The following is a 19,103-nucleotide window of genomic DNA, read 5'->3' as shown; positions in this document are numbered from 1 at the left end:
TCATTTTTTTTCATGGCAGTGTAGGCACGCAAGTGCCATCATGACACTTGTCGGCTGCATCAGCATGTTCGTTAAACATTTTGGCCGAAGGACCAATTTGAACAAATAAATATATACGATTCAAAGATTTAACTGAATAAAAAAAAATTCAAAAACGACATTCTACGAATCGAAAAAGTTGAGGCAGCTCCTATGCCATTATCGTTAAAAGAATTCAAGCTCGTCGATTCGTATACATATTACATAGACAAATCTTTTACCACTTTGTTAAATTTTTTTTTATTCAACCAAAAGAAAATGAAACTTTTTACCGCAAAGTAGGTAGTATTTTTCTTGCAATAAATATTCAACCAAATATAAAACGTTTTATTTCAAGGGCGGAAACATATTTGACTGGTAAAAAAATGAACAGTTGGGATGGTCGTTTGTTTTATAAAAAAAAAAATCTTTCGTATTTTATTTAACAATTACTTACGTACCTATATTTCGAAAATATCAAATATATATGACTTTGAAAATCACTTTGCACCTTCAAAACCCTAAACAAAAAAAAAGGCCCTAAAATGAATTTCCAAGGTTCGGTATTTTCCAAAATGGGGCTTAATTAATTTATTCGTAAATAAAACGATAAATGTTCTTGATATATTCTTCCTTTCCAATGCTTAAAAATACGCGAAAGCGATATTTATTCACAGGATTATAAAAAAAATGAGAAATTATTTTTGATATTTTTCCTTTTTGCATTTCGTTCACCATTTTCAGTGAATTAAAATCTCATAAATAATTTCCCAAATTAAATCTCACGTCAAATCGAGGCCGGACCCCCAAAGATCGAATTCGAACCGAAGAACCACCTCGCGATTTCTCTCGTTCGTCGCTCTCGGGGAAAAACCCTAGAATCCGCGAAGCCCCCGCCCCCCTGTCGCCGCCGTCGCCACCGTCGTCGCGGCGGACCTAGGGTTTCCATCTCCGGCGGAGGGACCTCGACTCGGCCTGGCCTGACTCGATGGACTTCGACGAGTACGAGTACCTGGAGAAGACGGTGGAGAACCAGGACGACCGCGACAACTCCTCCAGGCCGCGGAGGGGCAGGGACGGAGCTCCACCGGAGAAGGGCGAGAAGAGCTACAGGAGGCGCGATGCGGACGAGGACGCGGACGGCGAGGACCGGAAGAGCAAGAGGTCTCGGAATGGGGAGGAGGAGAACGGCTCCAGGAGAGACCGGGACCGCGACCGCGACGAGAAGGACAGGGCGTCCCGCAGGGACAAGGAGCGGCACAGGAGCGGGAGGGAGGGGGATAGGAATAGGGATGGGGAGAGAGAGAAGGACCGCGAGCGGGAGCGGAGCAGTAGAGAGAAGGAGAAGGAGAAGGAGAAGGATAGAGAGAGAGATAGGGAGAGGGATAAGGAGAAGGAGAGGGAGAAGGAGAGGGAGAGGAGGGAGAGGGAGAAGGAGAAGGAGAGGGAGAGGAGAGAGAGGGATAAGGAGAAGGAGAGAGAGGAGAAGGAGAGGGAGAGGCCGCGGAGGAGCGCCAGCCATTCGCGGAGAAGCCCGAGCGCCAGTCGGTCGCAGAGGAGCAGCAGCCGCTCACTGAGGCACGACGGTGAATTCGATAGGGAAAGAGAGGTCGAGTTTCGCGATAACAGGTTTGTATCGCTTCTTTGATGTCCTTTGCAGATCATGTAGTTGAGATCGTGCTGCTTTGTTGAAATAACGTGAAATTACTACCTAGAATTGGTGGCTTGCCAGTGAGATTTTGGTTGCCCTAGAGGCTTGCTGCTGTGGAGCAGTTATTGAGTGAGCTTCATCACCTCGACTTAGCTATCCTTAGCACTTAGCGAAAGGTTATTGGGTTTTGGGCATAAACTTTCTGACCGATGTTTCTGGAGTGAATTTTGAATTTTTAGCTTTTAGGAAAGTTATTATGAAGTTTCACATATGATAATGTCTTTTGTGTTATGGCTTTTCTATTGTCAGCGTGAACTCATATTGTCTGCAAACTCTAGAGGCTGCGGCCTCAATAACAAGGATGAATGTTTTGTACACCCCTTGTCAAACTGTGTACCTGCTGCTCTCTCTCTCTCTGTACCATTGATATTGTGATAGTGGTCTGAAATCAGCTCGATGCTTTTATTCTTTTGAATATATAGCTACTACATATGTTGTCTCGTGCATCACTCTACATGTTTGTTAATAGTGATAAATCAGTTATGAACTACAAAGTGTTGCATCCTGATTCTGTTTGGAGGACCTAAATGCAAGACTCAGTAGGATTCTGAAGAAAAAAGGAAATTATAGCTGGATCTAGACAATCAACTACTGTGAATATATAATATAGCAAAGTAAACTATATAATTAATTTCTAAAAAATCAATATGTTTCTCCTTTCTACCCCTGGTCTTTTTCCTCGATACACCATTAGCCATTGGATTCACTTTCTCAAGCTGTTCGTCCTAATCATTGGTATGTGGAACAAGAGGATTTTGACTTGGTCTTCTCTACCTGACCAGCAGACAATGTGATGTCAACAGTAAACAGCAGTTGCTTGCTGAATCTATGTTTAATTTCGAGCTCCATTTCTTGCAAATTGAACTTGAAATGAAGTTCAGTGATTGTAGGGAAGCTCCATGCTAGGAAAGCGTCTTCTTTCACAATTGTGCTCTAGCTATATAATTTAAGCACAGGGAAAAGGGACCAATAATTCAAAAATGTCATATTTAATGGAATATTGAAACAGTAATGAAACCATCCCTGCTTTGTGTGCATTTGTACTGGGTGGACTTGGAGTATCTTTTATTTATTCAAGTTTTTCTCGTGGAACCATCTGTCACCCGATAAGAATGAAATCTGAAACAATGAGATGAATTACAGGAAGTAATACCTAACTATCTGCTGCTTTGATATAGACCATAAGGCACTTGGCATTTCGAGCTTTGTTGTTCGTTTTAGCATGAATTGGGAGTGCTATTAATTACTGCCTTTTAACGTAATCCTGTGTTTTCAATCTTTTCACCTAAGTTGATGTTCTCTTTTGCTTCTGACCTAATTAAAAACTTTACAAAAAACTGGTGGTAGTCATTGCTAATATCAGTGTCTATAACATTATGGCCTTTCTCTTGGATGAAAATTCTACTTACCCAGGAAAGTTTCATCTGCATGAGTATCATTTAATAAGTACTTTTAATTATTTCCAGTATTGGACTGTATTGTCTTTGTTTCCTTGCACATTAGTCTTATTTTATGTAAATTGTAATATGCAGGAGATTTAAGGACAAGAAAGAGGCAGTGGAACCTGAAGCTGATCCAGAAAGGGACCAGAGAACTGTTTTTGCTTACCAGGTAGAATTTTTTATATGATTTGCTTTAGCCAGCTTAGATTTGGTGAAATGGTCCTGGTGTGATCTTCTTTATGGTGTTGATTTTGCAGATGCCTCTGAAAGCAGCTGAGAGAGACGCTTATGAATTTTTCTCAAAAGCTGGCAAGGTTAGGGTTTAACAGTTTATATGAGCCACTGAACGTTTTCTGTTTGAAGACTGAGTGCTTTTCTTAATACCTAGTTTGGCGCTGCTAATGTTGTTTCAGCCAAAATCTTTCTATTTCTGCTTTCTGGAGATTAGCTCTGGTTGTTCCGCTATTCTGGTTATTCTGATTTTTTGTTATTGATTAATCTGTGTACTTTCTTTTTTGTGATGAGTAAAGAGAAAATTACTTAGAGCATTGATGAGAGGCAAAATTATTGACCGAAAGAGCTCTGAAAACAGCATATCTACAAAGGAATCTGTTTTGCAAATTAAATGCATTTACATTTATGAGTTGTTCCCCCCTATGCCAATGCTGTTAGGTTTTGGACCGAATTTTAGTAATTACTACTGGCATGACCTGCACAAGCATCTTTTGGTACCATGCATAAGTATTTGAATGAGAGACCTGATCATTTATATTCATCTGTGCTTTGTTGGACTATTTGCTCTTACCAGCATAAAAAGTGGTGTACTTTTTCTATTTCTTGACAGCACATATGGATCCTGGTTTCATGAGTTGTAATTTCCTTGTCTACAGGTAAGGGACGTCAGGTTGATAATGGACAGGAATTCAAGACGTTCAAAAGGTGTTGGGTATGTGCTTCGCCATAGAAAAGCTTTATGACATTTACATGCCTGTAGAGTATCTTAAGCATATCTTATTTGAAGGATCAAGTTTAACTGTATTTTTAAATTCACTAGCAATGCGATAATGATGAGGGATGATGGGAATACCTTGCACTCATGTTTTATCAATTCATGCTGCGTTGCCAAGGTAGATGACATGACCCTGAGTTCCTTTTATTTTCGCCATGTCTACTTCTTGTTACACAGAGCAGCGAACCACATGTGGAAGCTATTAAATTATTGGATTGAATGTTGCACCCCATACTTAGTGAGTGATGGTTGTTTCATGTAGGGATAAACCAGGTATATGCATTTTCTTGCGTGGACGCTTATTGGTCGATTCTGATCCAATCAAAATAACTACTGGTGGTTAATATAATTGAATTTCCTATGGGTGGTGGTTTGACAATTTAATTCAATTCTTTCTGTTTCATACTCTTTTGAGATATTGGTGCTGGTACTAGATACTTGTGAAGTTAACATTAGGCACAGCTATATTGTAGCCTGGTTTTCTATCATTTGCATTGCTCTTTTTATCTTCTATAATTACCTTTCGTCGTTGCTTTCTTATATCTTCACTGCGATGAGCTAACTTTTTCTTTTCATATGAGGCGTCAGATTGATCAAACGAACCTCAGCTTGAGCTCACTTCACTAGAGTTTTTGTTTCCCTGCTTCAATTTGCTATGCTTTGTAAGTTTTGATCACAATTTCTGGTGGCATACATGTCCTGACCACCTTAGAGGAGCCTCGTGATGCTGCAGGTATATTGAATTTTACGATGCAATGTCAGTACCAATGGCAATAGCGCTCTCTGGACAGCTACTTCTTGGGCAACCTGTGATGGTTAAACCTTCGGAGGCTGAGAAGAATCTTGTTCAGTCTACCGCCACTGGTGCTTCAGGTACTGCCGGAGCATATGGAGCCACAGACAGGAAACTCTACGTGGGGAATTTACATTTTAATATGACAGAAAGTCATCTGAAAAGTGTAAGTTTTCTTTTGTAAATCATCACTGCCTGTTTAAAGACACTCTGCTTTTGCATTTCGACTACTATTGTAAGAGAATAAGGGGCTGGGGCAGGTTGTTTGGTTTATCCAATTTGATTTTGTTGTGGACAACTTATTGGAAAGCATCATAAATGGGAATGTAGAATATTCATTTCCTTGCTTGACTTTGTTTTTTATACCAGCTTATTGAAGATTCATTTATAGTTGCCTTCTGATTCTGCAAGTTTAATTAACGTATGAACCTTGCTGTTGGGTTTTAGATTTTCGAGGCTTTTGGTCCTGTTGAGCTGGTGCAACTGCCCCTTGATCCAGAGACTGGACACTGCAAAGGCTTTGGGTTTGTTCAAGTCTGTATATGTTTCTGGCTGAATTAGTGGTTGTTCCCCTGTTTTTAGAATCTTGGTGTGTTAATTGATTATCCGTTGCAGTTTGCTCAGCTTGAACATGCTAAGGCCGCTCAAAGCGTAAATGGGAAGTTAGAAATCGCTGGTCGTTTTCTCAAGGTAAGCTTGAGTCTCCTGGAATCAGATCTGTCCTTGTTCATCCTTTTTGTGCTTAAACGGTTTTTATTCCTTTTATTCACTGTTCATTGATTTTTGTTTCCTTTCTGGAGTTCTGCTAATTTTGTACATTTTTATCTACTGTACAGATTTCTTCTGTAACTGATCATGTCGGAGCACAAGATATTACAGCAAAGTCTGCGGATTTGGATGATGATGAAGGTGGATTGGTAAGTGACAGCTTCATTTTATACTTCTTGTTATAGAAGATATTTGAGGTACAAAAGGTTGGCACTTTGGATGCTGTAATGTAACCTTAGTAGGAACACCTTGGCATTGTCAAATATGCATCAGAATTTTTCATCAGGATGATTAGTATCTTCATGCAAGAAATAGCTATCTTCCGATAGTAATAGCCAAAATATTATAGAGGAGCATAGTTGGCAACTCGCGAAAAATTGATTTTATAAAAGCTTCTTCAAGGGACGACCAAAAAAATAAAAATAGAAAGCTTCTTCAAGGGAAACAAGGAATCGTTTCTCCTACAGAAAGTTGGGTAAAAGATCATGGAGCTTTCTCCTGCATTCAAGTTTCTGGGGAGGCTTGTGAAATATAAGTACTGTTGCTATTGCATTAAAAAAATGCATTATTGTTACTTGAGCTTGTGTCTTCTAGGTCAATGAGCAGCTCTTCCTCTACACTAAGGCTAGCAGAAAAGGATTTGCTTGCTCACAGGAGAAGGGAATACACTCTGTCAAAGACTGCCTAAGAGCATAGCAGTCTGAAATGTTATTGTGCCAGTATATCTAAGATCCCTGAAGAAAGCAAAATGAGAAGCTTGACTAGTGTGGTTTTGTTTCATGGGATAGTGTTAAACATTTTGGCTCAAACTCAACAGAAATTCACAGAGAACCAGAATCTGATGTGGCTGAAAGATTTATATGAACCTGCTTTGACGCAACTTAGTTCAACTCTTAAAGGCGTACACGTGTTTAGATTGGCTTAGGAAAGTAGTTTTTTTGTTTCTTGCCAAAACAAGAGCACTATCTTAAGTTTAAGAAAATATGAATAGATTATAAATGGCCACATCAATTTTGGCACCTTCTTTATTGTTTTGTGGCCTTTGCCTTGTTCGAGGTTTCAGGTGTTCAATATTGAATTAGAGTCTAAACTTTGAACACCACTATAAATGACAAGCAAATTGTGTAGAGCAAAGTCCTCCCAAACATGCAAGGTTGAGATACATTGGCTCTAAGCTGAAGTTGACACAATTTTGAATGTCCATAAAGGCTTAGTGCTGTGACATATTTAATCTTTTCCCTTAACAAAAAGGATAAGAGTGGGGAAAAGAAATTTCATATTCTCTGCTGTTTATGTTTTTGCTTTTAGCTGTGGAGGTTGTGGTTGACAATTAGCATAATATTTTCGGTATCTGCTGCATGTGAGTTTTTTTACCACAGTTTTCAAGAATTGCCTGCTCTGGAAATGCTACTGCTTTGGATTGGTGGATGATATATCCTTTGTGGTATGCGCTTCATGCAGGCCTTAAATGCTCAGTCACGAGCCTTACTAATGCAGAAGCTGGATCGAACTGGAATTGCCACCAGGTTTGTTGTGCCAGCAGTATTTATTGTTCTCCAGATAGAGAATAAGTATTTGTTTTAACCTCGCTTCACCATGTTTACAGTATTGCGGGTTCACTTGGAGTCCCTGCACTAAATGGAGCTCCAAATCAACAAGCTGTTAACCTGCCTCTCAACAAGCAAGCTGCAGTTCCTATGGCTATGCTTCCTGCACAAGTTATTTCTGCAGCCACTGAAGCTGTTGGAAGCCCGACTGAGTGCTTGCTGCTGAAGAACTTGTTTGATCCAGCCACTGAGGTCCGTATTGAGCTTTGATCTTTTTGTTCCTTTCAAGTGAAATTGACTTTCATGATACAATTTTTGTTTTTTTGTCTTTCCTTTTCTGGATTATCACTCATGGGAAATTCTTTCTGCAGACGGAGCCTGATTTTGATTTGGACATAAAGGAGGACGTGGAAGAAGAATGTTCCAAATTTGGCCGGGTGAAGCATATATACGTGGACAAGTATGTATTGTAACCCGATATGTGTAGTAACTCTACAAAGTCTGGGATGCTATTAAATTCTCTTTACCTTACTTGATGCCACTGATCATTGATTCCAGTTTTTTATACATCAGTAACATCAAAACTTTTTTGCAATCCGTGTGCCCATAGAAGGCACCAAGTTGGAATATCCTGGAGTTAAATTGATAAAGGGATAATGACACAAATAGTTTATGAACTTTGGCCCAATGTGCAATTTGGTCCCTGAATTTTTAATTTGTTCAATATAGTCCCTAAACTTTAGAATAATGTTCAATGTGATCTCTGAACTTTTAATTTGTTCAATGTCATCCCTGAACTTTTGATACATATTCAATTCAGTCCCTAAATTATATGAAAATGCTCAATGTAGTCCCTAAACTTGAATTAATGGAAAGGACTGTATTGAATATTTTCATATAGTTTAAGGACTGAATTGAACATGTACCAAAAGTTGAGGGATGACATTGAACAAATTAAAAATTCAGGGATCACATTGCACATTGGGCCAAAGTTTAGGGACTACATTGAACAAATTAAAAATTCATGGACCAAATTGTACATTGGGCTAAAGTTCAGGGACCGATTGTATCATTTTCCCATTGATAAAGTAGTTTCATTGGAAGCTTAAAGGATGGCTTCATCATGGATCCTGCTGCAGTGGTTCTAAACTTATTCTTTCACTGTTAGTAAAATTTTGATAGACAATACTGTAGGGTCTCAGAAGAGGCTGAGCATCAGTAGGAGTTAGTTAATTGTCACAAAAGAACAATCTGAACACTCATGGGGCACTTTTTGCCGAACTTATCTTGATATGACCATGACCTCTAGAGGATTTTCTTTCTGTGCAAAAGAACTGGTTCCTTTTGCCATGGAGCTTCTGAATGATATTTTGGCGTTTGCCTAAGCAATTATTTGTTGAGCACTCTTTATACATGTTCAATGTGTTCGTTTTCTCAGTTGAACTGTACTCGCATTTTCTGAACGTAGCCTTTTATACGTTTTGTTTTTGCAGAAATACCGCTGGTTGGGTGTATTTAAGGTTTGAAAATGTACCGGCAGCAATGAATGCTCAGCGTGCAATGCATCTGAGATGGTTCGCAGGGAGGTCAATATCGGCAATATTCATGGTACGCATTTCATCTTTGGATTGTAGTACGGCTGCGTTTGGGAATAGCTTTCCCAAGGGCCTTTAGGGGTCCAAAGCTCCTTCAGCCAAATATTGGGTGTTTGGTAAATTTTTTGCAACTCACCTTGAGGAAAAGAAAGCCTTCGGAAGGCTGAAAGCCCAAGGCAGGTCCTAGGCTGCCTTGGGCTTTTCAGCTTTCTCGGCATACAACTTCCAAGAGTAAGTGAAAAAATTTTCTTCCGAAACTACCCTCATCTTTTTTTTTATTTTCCGGTTTTGGCCTCATATGTACTGTTCATCGTCTTCTTCATCGGTAACCAACGAGCTGTGTTTGTGAGGCGACGGCGACCGGCCAGAGGGGGGCCAGCGTGGTCGCGCAACCCACCGGCCGTCGCCTGGGCTCGCACGACCGCCGCGAGGGGTCACGCGACCCAGGCAAGGGCCGCCTGAGATCGCGCGACCTTGACGACCTCAAGGCCCGCCGGCGACCCAGATCCAGAGCCGGCGGCCGTCGTCTGAGGAGAAAGGACCTCCGGCAGCCCTCGGCGACCACCGACGAGCTGAGGTCGGTCAAGATCTGCGTCTGAGGCGAGATCTGCGAGGCGCCGGCGCCGGATCTCGCCTCAGTCGCGATGTGGGTCGCGGTCCTTTCGCCTCAGACGAGTCGCGGTCCTTTCGTCGGTACCGACGAGCTGAGGTCGGTCGGCCTCGGGCGAGGGCCGCGAGGCGTCAGATCTGGGTCGCCGGCGGCCCTCGCCTGGTTTTGGCGACCCTCGTCAGGGGTCGCTTGACCCCAGGCGGCCCTCGTCGGTGGTCGCTGAGGGCTGCCGAAGGTCCTTTCGCCTCAGACGACGGCCGCCGGCGCCGGATCTGGATCGCCGGCGACCGGCTGCCCTTCGACGGAGCCGGCGAAGAGTTTCAACATTTTTAATAAAAAAAAAAAGATCTTTGCAAGTATAATTTTTCCAAACGCTATTTTACCCAAAATTACTTTGCAAAGGACTTTTAAGTTATAACTTACCAAACACAATTTGCATTTTGAAAAACCCCTTCAACCTAAAGTCCTTTACATTTCCCCAAAGACTTTCCCCCAAAGCGTTCCCAAACGCAGCCTACATGGCATAGGCTTCGACACGTCCACACATGATAGCTGTATGCATCAACATAATATTCAAATTCCCCTCTGTACATGGGACAAGGGACTTGAGAATCTAAAAGTGATTACTTTAAACTCCTGGCTAACTCAGCTAGGGAGAATATATTCAAGATAAATGCCATGATAAGATTAACAGATTGAACGAGCAAATCCCACTTCCACTTTCTTCTCCTTTTCTACTTCTGTATAAATTTATCCAATTGATCATTGGTCGCAAGGCTTAGAAATGCACTTCTGCTTCTGCATCTCCACCGATTGTTAAATCACCCCACCACAGTGAAAATTCGAAACACTCTCACCAAGTGCATTTCTCCACATTTTCAGTGCGAAGAACTTCCGTGTTGGTGTTGCATATGATTACATTAGCATCGTCTCCTTGTCTAATGTTTTTACCTGTTTTCTGCGCAGCCACCCCAGGAGTATGAAGCAAAGTTCAAGGGTGCAGCCTGATCGGGATCAGGCGAAGGATTTTCTTAGGAACAGTTTTGCTTTTGCGTTTGATGGTCTCTTTGTTTTGAAAATTTTATGTGCTTGGAGGGATCTGTAACTTTTATTTGTCTCTTGCCTCTAGGATTTGGAACACTCAGAATATGTACCCGATTCTCATTGTGTATTATCAACATGGAAAATAATTTGATAAAGCAGGGAGCGGATGTATTTCTTGTTCTTATTGTCACTTTTCTGGAATGCGTCGTCTGCAATCTGAATCGGAGTTCTCATAGACCTGTCTCGATCCGCGTAAACTTGCTTGATCTTATTGCAGGTTCGATACTGGACCGGGTGTAGTGGTTGTATGCCGGTGTGGTGCGGTGTTGACTTTGTCTGCTTAATAACTTATTGAGTAACGATTGGAATCCGACGCGCAAATGGCTTCGCCCGTCGCACGTAGGAGAGGATATTTGCGTAGTAGCGGTCATGCCACGTTGCAATAACTGGTAAGAGGTATAGATTAGTGGGAAATCAAAGTTCGAAATTTCAAACACCAAATCAACAAGAATGCATTTCATGCGGATAAATCGACGTTGGTTACACCGCGTCGATCATCTCATGCATGCTCAGAATACTTTAACGATGCGAGCGCATCGGACGCCTAAAATTCGACTTCGCGTGAGGGTAGGCTCAACTACTTTTGGAAATGAATGGGAGAGCCAAAATATGGACAAACAGACGTGGGAATGGAAAAGGGTTCGAGACAATATGATATAGGAGTGTGTAAAGGAATCGGGAACCGCTCGGAACCGGACCAGAACCGGCGGTTCCCGTGAGGACCGGTCCGATTCCCGGTCCAATTTACTAGAACCGGTGAGAAACAGTCCGGTTCCCTATTCTAGATGTAGAACCGCCCACTAGGACTAGACCGGTAATATATATATAATTTTTAAGAAAATTTTCCAACAAAAAAAAAACAAGAAAACAATTTAAGAAAAATAAAAATTCTAAAATCCCTAATCTGAAGCTCAACGCCCATGAACTAAGTGCTCGTCTCGTCTCACTCTCACTTTGTCTGAGTCGTCTCTCTATCTTTCATTTATGTTCTTGATTCTTAAGCTCATCGCCAATCAACTCACTACCTCGATTCTCAACTCCTATCAACTCATAGCCACGCCTCCGGCCGTTCATCGCCTCCCTCTCTCGCTCTCGATCACCTTCATTTGCGTGAAATTTGATGGGACCGGTTCCATGGACCTATTCGTTTCCAATTTTTCGGAACCGGTCCATAATGGGTGGTATGCGGCTTCTCTCTATCCTTAGTTTTGGTGATATAACTTTACAATGCCATACGCATCATGTAATTGCGCCTGTAGCTCAGTGGATAGAGCGTCTGTTTCCTAAGCAGAAAGTCGTAGGTTCGACCCCTACCTGGCGCGTTTCAATTTGGAATTTTTTTTTTGTTTTTATATTTTGTCTTGTTTTATTTAATATGTAATTATTTCCAACCCCGATTTATTTACTTTCCTTCCCCTTCTTTTAAGTTCTTCTAGTATCTCTGTAAAGTCCGATTGCCTTAATTAAGAATATCGCTTGTTTTGTTTTGCTCGTTTATTCCGTGAGTATCACCATTTATATCGAAGGCACTTTACCTATGTAGAAATTAGGTTCATCGAAGATAGAAATTTTTAGGAAACCTAGTTCGTTTCCACATTGTCGAGCATATGTATAGATTAATTGTTAAGTAGAACATAGAAAAATATTAACATGAACAATTTTATCGATACAGTCCCATGTTTATAAACTGTTATTTTTTCTTGTGCATATATCACTATCAAACTGTATGGTATCGGTTATCTTTTATATATATATAAAGGGATGATCGGATGAAACAAATGAAAAGGTAGAGATTTGCCAAACAAATCACATTACATTCTCCATCGAAAATTTAAAACACAAAAATTTAATTAAATCGAAGCTTTGCATAAAATAAGGTAAATCTTAAAATGCCAGTTAAATTTCATTTTTTTTTTGGATTGGAAAGACTTATATCATTTACGGAGTGTTTACGAAAAAAAATATTATCGTTCATCGTGGATTAAATTAAATCATTGGCTTAGACTTTTGAGTAAATGCGAGTCCAACCAAATATGTTGACGGGTTCGGACATGGCTCTCTTTTAACGATCTCTCCAGGTAAATGATTGGATTTCTGCTGTTCACTCACGATAAATATATGGATTGAATGTCAAGGCTGGCAATTCGTGTTTACATCTTGTGTTCATATTATGACAAAAATATTTCAGCGCAATTATATAATTTTTTGACTAAAAGTACGTAAAATGTGTTAAAACACAGCGGTTTCAAATTGCTTAGTGTCATGTCATATCGAATTTTGATTTCTCTCAATAAATTCGTGTTAGCATCGAGTCATATTCTCATGTTGTGTTGGGAATTACCCTCGGTGCAACTCACCAATATTGTAATTTGTCGTGACATAGTCGATCTCGATTATGACATTTCGCCCAAAAAAAAGAGGTCTCAAGTTCAACGCTCACCTGCACCCAAGATCGATAAACCTATTTGGCTCTCTAATTTTGGTGCTGTCGAGATGAGGTGATTGACACATCTAGCGGGGATTGATCCGTTGCCGACACATCAACTGCTCAAGGATAAAAAGGATAATTATGCCGATAGTAGATATATATTAGGGAAAACTATACAAAACTCCGTGAACTTTAGTGGTAGTACACGTTTGCCCCTAAATTATCAACTACTATATAATATCCTCCTGAAATTTCTTGTTACTATAGCCCCTGAAGTTTGGTTCAGTGTATGATATGGTCCATAAACTTTTAATCTGTTCAATGTAATCCTTGAATTTTAGCTTAATGTTTAATGTGGTTCATGAATTTTTAATTTGTTCAATGTGGTCCCTAGACTTTTAGTAGATGCTCAATGTAATCCCTGAACTATACAAAAATGCTTAATATAGTCCCCGAACTTGAATTAATGGAATGATTATATTAAACATTTTCATTTAGTTTAGGGACTAAATTGAACATATACCAAAAGTTTATGGATAACATTGAACATTAAACTAAAGTTTAGGAATTATATTGAACAAATTAAAAGTTCAGAAATCACATTACACATTGGGCCAAAGTTCATGAATTATTTGTGTAATTTTCACTTACAGCTATTAACCCTCCATTTTTTTCCTGTAGTATGTGCAATGCCTAGAACAAAGTGCTCAAAGCCACTTGACTCAAAGCTTTCACCGGTCCAGATCAGACTTGACCAATGTTAACCAGAAGATTGATATATTAGTAATAGCTACACAACAGCTCCTATGAAATGGAGCAGTTGGAGAGGCTTTGTTGTGAAAAATGAAAAATATATATATATAGAATATGGAAGAAAATTAAATTAACAGAAATAATGATAATATAACAAATAAATATCAGTAAAAGTACTAAAGCAAGTTTTTTTTTAAGTTTGATAGATACAGCCAGGTTAATAGAGATAGATAAGATATATATTTTAAGATGAAGAATAAATACAAATTAAACGATAAGGGGAAAATGTCTTCATAACAAAAATGTCAGTGACATAAATTGGTTACTCATTACACAGGTAAGAGTTAATTAATGGAATGAATGATTGATTCCTAAAAATATATAAAAACATTGAAAAAGAAAATGACATCGTTAACTCGTAGAAGGAAATGATTAACCGAATTTGAGTTGATCTCTTGAAGTGTGTGTATATAGATATGTAAGCATGCACACGACGTGAGTTTCATAAATGAATTTGAATAATGTTTCTTGAGATAGTGAGGAGCTTTAAAATTAAAGTAGTAATGGCTAGTCAACAATCTGTTACTGTTTTACAATTTTAGTCTCAAAAAATGTTTTTCACTGAAAAATACTAATCAAAATGGAGAACGGGAACGAGATATTTCATTTAAAAGATAGCAGATGATAAGAGCATAAATTTGGAAACACAAAGCTGACATAAAAATGTGTTTTGAACTTATATATATATATATATAATCGAGGAGAATTTATCTGAGAAAGCCTACATCAAATTCCCTTCTTCATTGGACCATCTGAAGTGCTACCTCATCCCATTCGCCTACTGCTATACTCCATCCAATTTTTGACAATGCCTTCATTATTTCTTCATGCGCTTGCAGTGTCTATATGGAGACTGATGATGTTTAATATAAGAATCTTATCAAAGAGTGCTTCCAATGAATGCTTTAAATTGCGAAACAGCGACGATTACATGCGACAAGAGAACACCGACGCGCCACAAAACCGCGGTAAACTTTCCTCAACTGCTTGCTTAACAAGTTTTCCGAAACGATTCCCTGACGAATTCCTTCGTCTGAAAGCTAGAAGTCACTATTAATAGAAGGTTGAACCGTGTTTCTGTAAAGTTGGAAAGATGGCTTTGCACTTGCTCGTGTTTGAGGCACCGCGAAGCTGCCAGACCAGTTATAACCATTCTGCATTTAGAACTGGAAAAGAGGATGTGAAGCGTGCCTGAGTGTGGCTTGATTTTGACCATGTTCGTCCTTGCATGAGAATGCACAAGCAAAGCAGAAATGAAGGAGGGCAAGGAAGAAGACGAAGAAGCAAAGAATCAATTCTGGGTAGAAACCAACACCTCGCGTTATCCTTCAGTTTTTTATAATCCAAACATATGAAGTTGCTTTAGCGTATACTCTTTCTTCTGTTCCTCAAAGCCTACGCTTTTCCTATCCTAATCATGCAAAAAAGGAAAGAGTATAAACACGCAAGTCTGCAAGGAAAGTGGCCACGCGCACACACGGAGACCGAAAGAAAAACTCATTAACGCTAAGACAAAATTTTCTTCATCAAAAGTCTCGAAATTGAAATTCGAACAGTAGTCGAAGAAAACATCCCTAGCACCAACGAAAGGCTCGCTAGACTATGACGATAACCATCGTTTACCCAAGAAAGACCCGTGACCTGTATGCTCATCTGATCACATTATGACCACTCATCCTTCTCGATTCGATCGGCTTCGTGACGGCGTAAATCTCGGCGATGCTTCTGAACCTCTTCCTCCCGGGCCGGCGAAGAACCTCTCGGCCGCGATCCCCCCGCTCCCTATCGAAGACCGCTTCGATCCTCGCCGAGGAGACTTCGCGATCGACGCCGCCGCCGCCGCCGACGCTCGACGACCCGCCGTCTCTCGCCGGTTTCCGCTTGTCCTCGTCGCTGTCGTCGCTCAGCTGTATGAGCTGGTGAGCCGCCGCCACGTCCGAGTCCGTGAAGCCCTCGCCCTCGCGACGGTGGTGAATTCTCCTGCCCTTGTGTGAAGGAGGAGGAGGAGGAGGAGGAGGACGAAGAGGCATACTATCTGCCATTTCTTGGTATGGCGATGGCTAGAGATGTTGAATTCTTCTTGATGTGAATATATATATCTGCAACGGTTTCTATTCTTTATTTTCGTTTGCTTCTTTTTCTTTTCCTTTTTTTGGGTTCTTGGCGACCGCGGTTTCGGGGTTCGTGCAGGGGGTTTTTTTGGAAGGAGAGAGAGACAAGAAACTGCTGCGCTAGTTCCATGAAGATGACCCGGAAGATCGAAAGATCGAAGTTGCTTCTTCCGGTTCGACAAAATTTTCTTGATCTGCTGCGGCCGTTCCCATGCTAAGCGCATCCCCCGGGAGATGTTTGCTGTCGTCCGATCCGCTTACTTTGACTGGGGCTGTCTTCAGGATTAAGTCATGGGGGGGGTTTCTTATGAGGTCTAGTGAATGACTTGGGGGCAATCAAGGATGGTCGTGAAGAAAAGAATGTACTCCTCCCATCAGTTTATGGACCTGATAATATACGGACGATCCTTGTTAATAATTGCCCTGTGAATACTTGTTAAATAATATATCGAGTAAATTACGCAGCTTTTTTATTCGATGCACTGACTGTTCTGGTGTTGTACATAATCGTGATCAATTATTCTGTCGATGCATATAATGATGCTCAACAAGTGCACTTAAAAGATCACTCTTGTGATGACCTTAGTGTAAGCGCATTGGTTTATGAATAATCATTTATGGACTAAAAGTTTAGGTCTCCCCGATATTTATTTTATCAAAGGGGTGAACAAACTCAAGTGCCAAAAGCTACGGCGCTTGAGATGTATCGGGTGCTTCAAGTGTTGCTTTCAGCATATTTCAATCGTCAGATACACGAGACTGCTACATATTTAACTGTTTCGTTCCATTAATTTGACGGCTGAAATGTAGAAAAAACGACACTTTCGAAGCATGTGATAATCCCACGAGAGAGCGAGAGGATAAATTGCAATTTGGAGAGAGTAATCCCCAATTTTGTTTTGGGTAAGAAATTTATCTTATTATTGCTTCCTCTTTTCAATCAGATATTTCCACGTCATTTTGGAGGAATTGTAAGTACACTCTAGGCTCTACCTATTCGTATTCTCTGTCTCATAAGACCGACCAGATGGTGGCAATCATTTCGAGCCCGATTTAGCTGCATAATTTTTTTGGGAAACCTACAAAATATGCAAATCAATTGACAACCTCACATATTTTGGGCCTAAAATGTCATTCTACAACTAAATTAGTCTTTTCTTTGTTTGATGTTAGCACCCCTTTTAGTTAGACCTCCAAAAAGGTTTTGACTTTGAGTCCTTAATGCCAAAAATAAACTAAAACCTAACCAACCAAAGCGAGTAATTAGCCTCTTTCTAATTTGCTTAGTTCATTTGCTCGTTCCCAACGAAATCTAGGTTCGGTTCAAGGACTATCTCGGAAAAAGAAGAGAATGACAACACTCGATCATTCGATCGCCTTTCATGATTCCATGTAATCGATCGAGACGCTCCAATCAAATAGAAACGTGAAACATTCTCGAAAGGGTCCACCGATTGAGTTTTTTTAAGTTCTTATGCAGGCTTTTTAAATGAATCGATGCTATAGGTGCCCCAACTGATTAACAAGGTCGGACTATAAACCGATATGATGTACTAAGGTTTTGTCGAGTCCATGTATATAGCTCGCTCATTTAGATGTTCACTTATATAACCAACTCCATGAATCAATGTTTGTACGTCTAATATAACCATAGATTTTTGACCCCTTACTTAGGAATTGATCAAGTCCAGGAGAGAGAGACCTAATAAAATGGTCAATTTCGGGAACATTTTATTTATGTTTTATTTGTGATTGGGCGTATCTTATCTTATAATTATATGTTTAAACTGCCTAGGACTTTCCTTAGGGGATTAAAATAGGAATTTCTTCATTCAAACATGACCAAAAGAGCAGAAAAGGGCGATGGCCAGGACCGGTCTAGGTCAACCAAGACGAATTTTGACCCGCGTAGGAATGACTCCAACGGTGTCTAATGTCCAAGTCTCCCCTCGCCTTTACACTGTCATTTCATCGATCGGCTTGACCAATTGAATTTCAAAACGATGTATTATGCATGCTTTGACGTGAGGAACTTGATTTGATAGACAGTTAATTGGGTGTTTAGTGTTTGGATGCGCAATAGAAGTCCCAATCGAATGCCTTCTTCACAAGGTGACGTCGCAAGGGGAAGCTCAAGTTCGAATTCGATCCTTTCGTCTGGCATACCTAATCGAATCCCAAAAGAACTCGATTTTTTTAAGGATACACGAATTAGCTCGTTTCAATTCTAAATATCTGAGTATATATGATTTATTTTTTGCACTCGCACCTCTTGCTTGCACCTAACAAATTTCCCCCTCAGTACGAGTTTGTCACATCGGGCCAACGATCCCTCAATCAAAGTCAAGTGTTCTAATCCACGAGCAAATCTTAACTTGAATGTCCGACATCTTGTGAACCGAAGTGCCAATAGGACGTTAGATTCGGGAACCGGAGTGCCAATAGGACTTACTGATCTGTTAAGAAGTTACGTAAAGACCGGAGAACCCATCTTGGATTAGTGCAATTGGCTGAAGCGTCAGGGAAATTCTAACTCAAGACTTAGAGATTATATATTCGAAGTGCACAAACTTTCTTTAAATTGCTTGGGATAATGGCCGTCTGCACAGCCCAAGGCTTAAAACATCACAAGACTTGCAAACAATTCCATGGACCTGTACATAAGTAGGCCTCCACGGTCGGACCCTTAAATACATAATATTATATTAAGTAACTTGTGGCAATATATTTACCAGCCCCATTAGTAACTTCGGAGAATAGTTGACGAAAACGTCGGCAAATATTTCTTTATTTTATTATTGATTGCATCGGTAATTACGACCCCCAAAATAAGTAAGATTGATACTACCAAAAAATAACCCCAACCGATACATCGTGTCACAATAACCCTAAACTTATTATGACATCACAAAAACTCCAAAGCTGGTATACCAGTACCATGTTTATCTCGAACTAATTTTGGCATCATAAAAAACTCAAACTAATATACCCATTCTACATTTACCCCAAATTGATGCACCCGAGTCACATTTATCCTGAATTGTGATAAATGCTTATAACAATTGCTATATGATAGTCTCATTCATCAAAGGTAAGATATTCTCATAAGAGCCAGCAATTGTGTACCAACTTAACATTAGCATCAAATATGAAA

General features: G+C 40.1%; 1 protein-coding gene and 1 non-coding gene across 2 annotated transcripts; both read left to right on the top strand.

The window, feature by feature from the left end:
• The first annotated feature begins 821 nt into the window (after positions 1-821).
• On the top strand, positions 822-10,738 carry LOC115681934 (uncharacterized). The gene is made up of 13 exons (XM_030606047.2): positions 822-1,647; positions 3,262-3,340; positions 3,429-3,485; positions 4,062-4,117; positions 4,914-5,139; positions 5,421-5,507; positions 5,589-5,663; positions 5,810-5,890; positions 7,203-7,267; positions 7,348-7,540; positions 7,660-7,748; positions 8,782-8,896; positions 10,460-10,738. The coding sequence occupies exons 1-13, from the start codon at positions 1,007-1,009 to the stop codon at positions 10,499-10,501; spliced, it is 1,806 nt and encodes a 601-aa protein (XP_030461907.1). The 5' UTR covers positions 822-1,006; the 3' UTR covers positions 10,502-10,738.
• Positions 10,739-11,846: 1,108 nt separating this feature from the next.
• Positions 11,847-11,919, top strand: TRNAR-CCU (transfer RNA arginine (anticodon CCU)). Its single transcript has one exon. It is a non-coding gene; the product is annotated as a tRNA-Arg (tRNA).
• The last annotated feature ends 7,184 nt before the right edge of the window (positions 11,920-19,103 follow it).

The sequence above is a fragment of the Syzygium oleosum genome, unplaced genomic scaffold (assembly GCF_021117445.2).
Source record: "Syzygium oleosum isolate NSW1041296 unplaced genomic scaffold, Sole_v2.1 Sole_v2.26, whole genome shotgun sequence".
Classification (NCBI taxonomy): domain Eukaryota; kingdom Viridiplantae; phylum Streptophyta; class Magnoliopsida; order Myrtales; family Myrtaceae; genus Syzygium; species Syzygium oleosum.
This window is presented reverse-complemented; position numbering and strand designations above follow the sequence as displayed.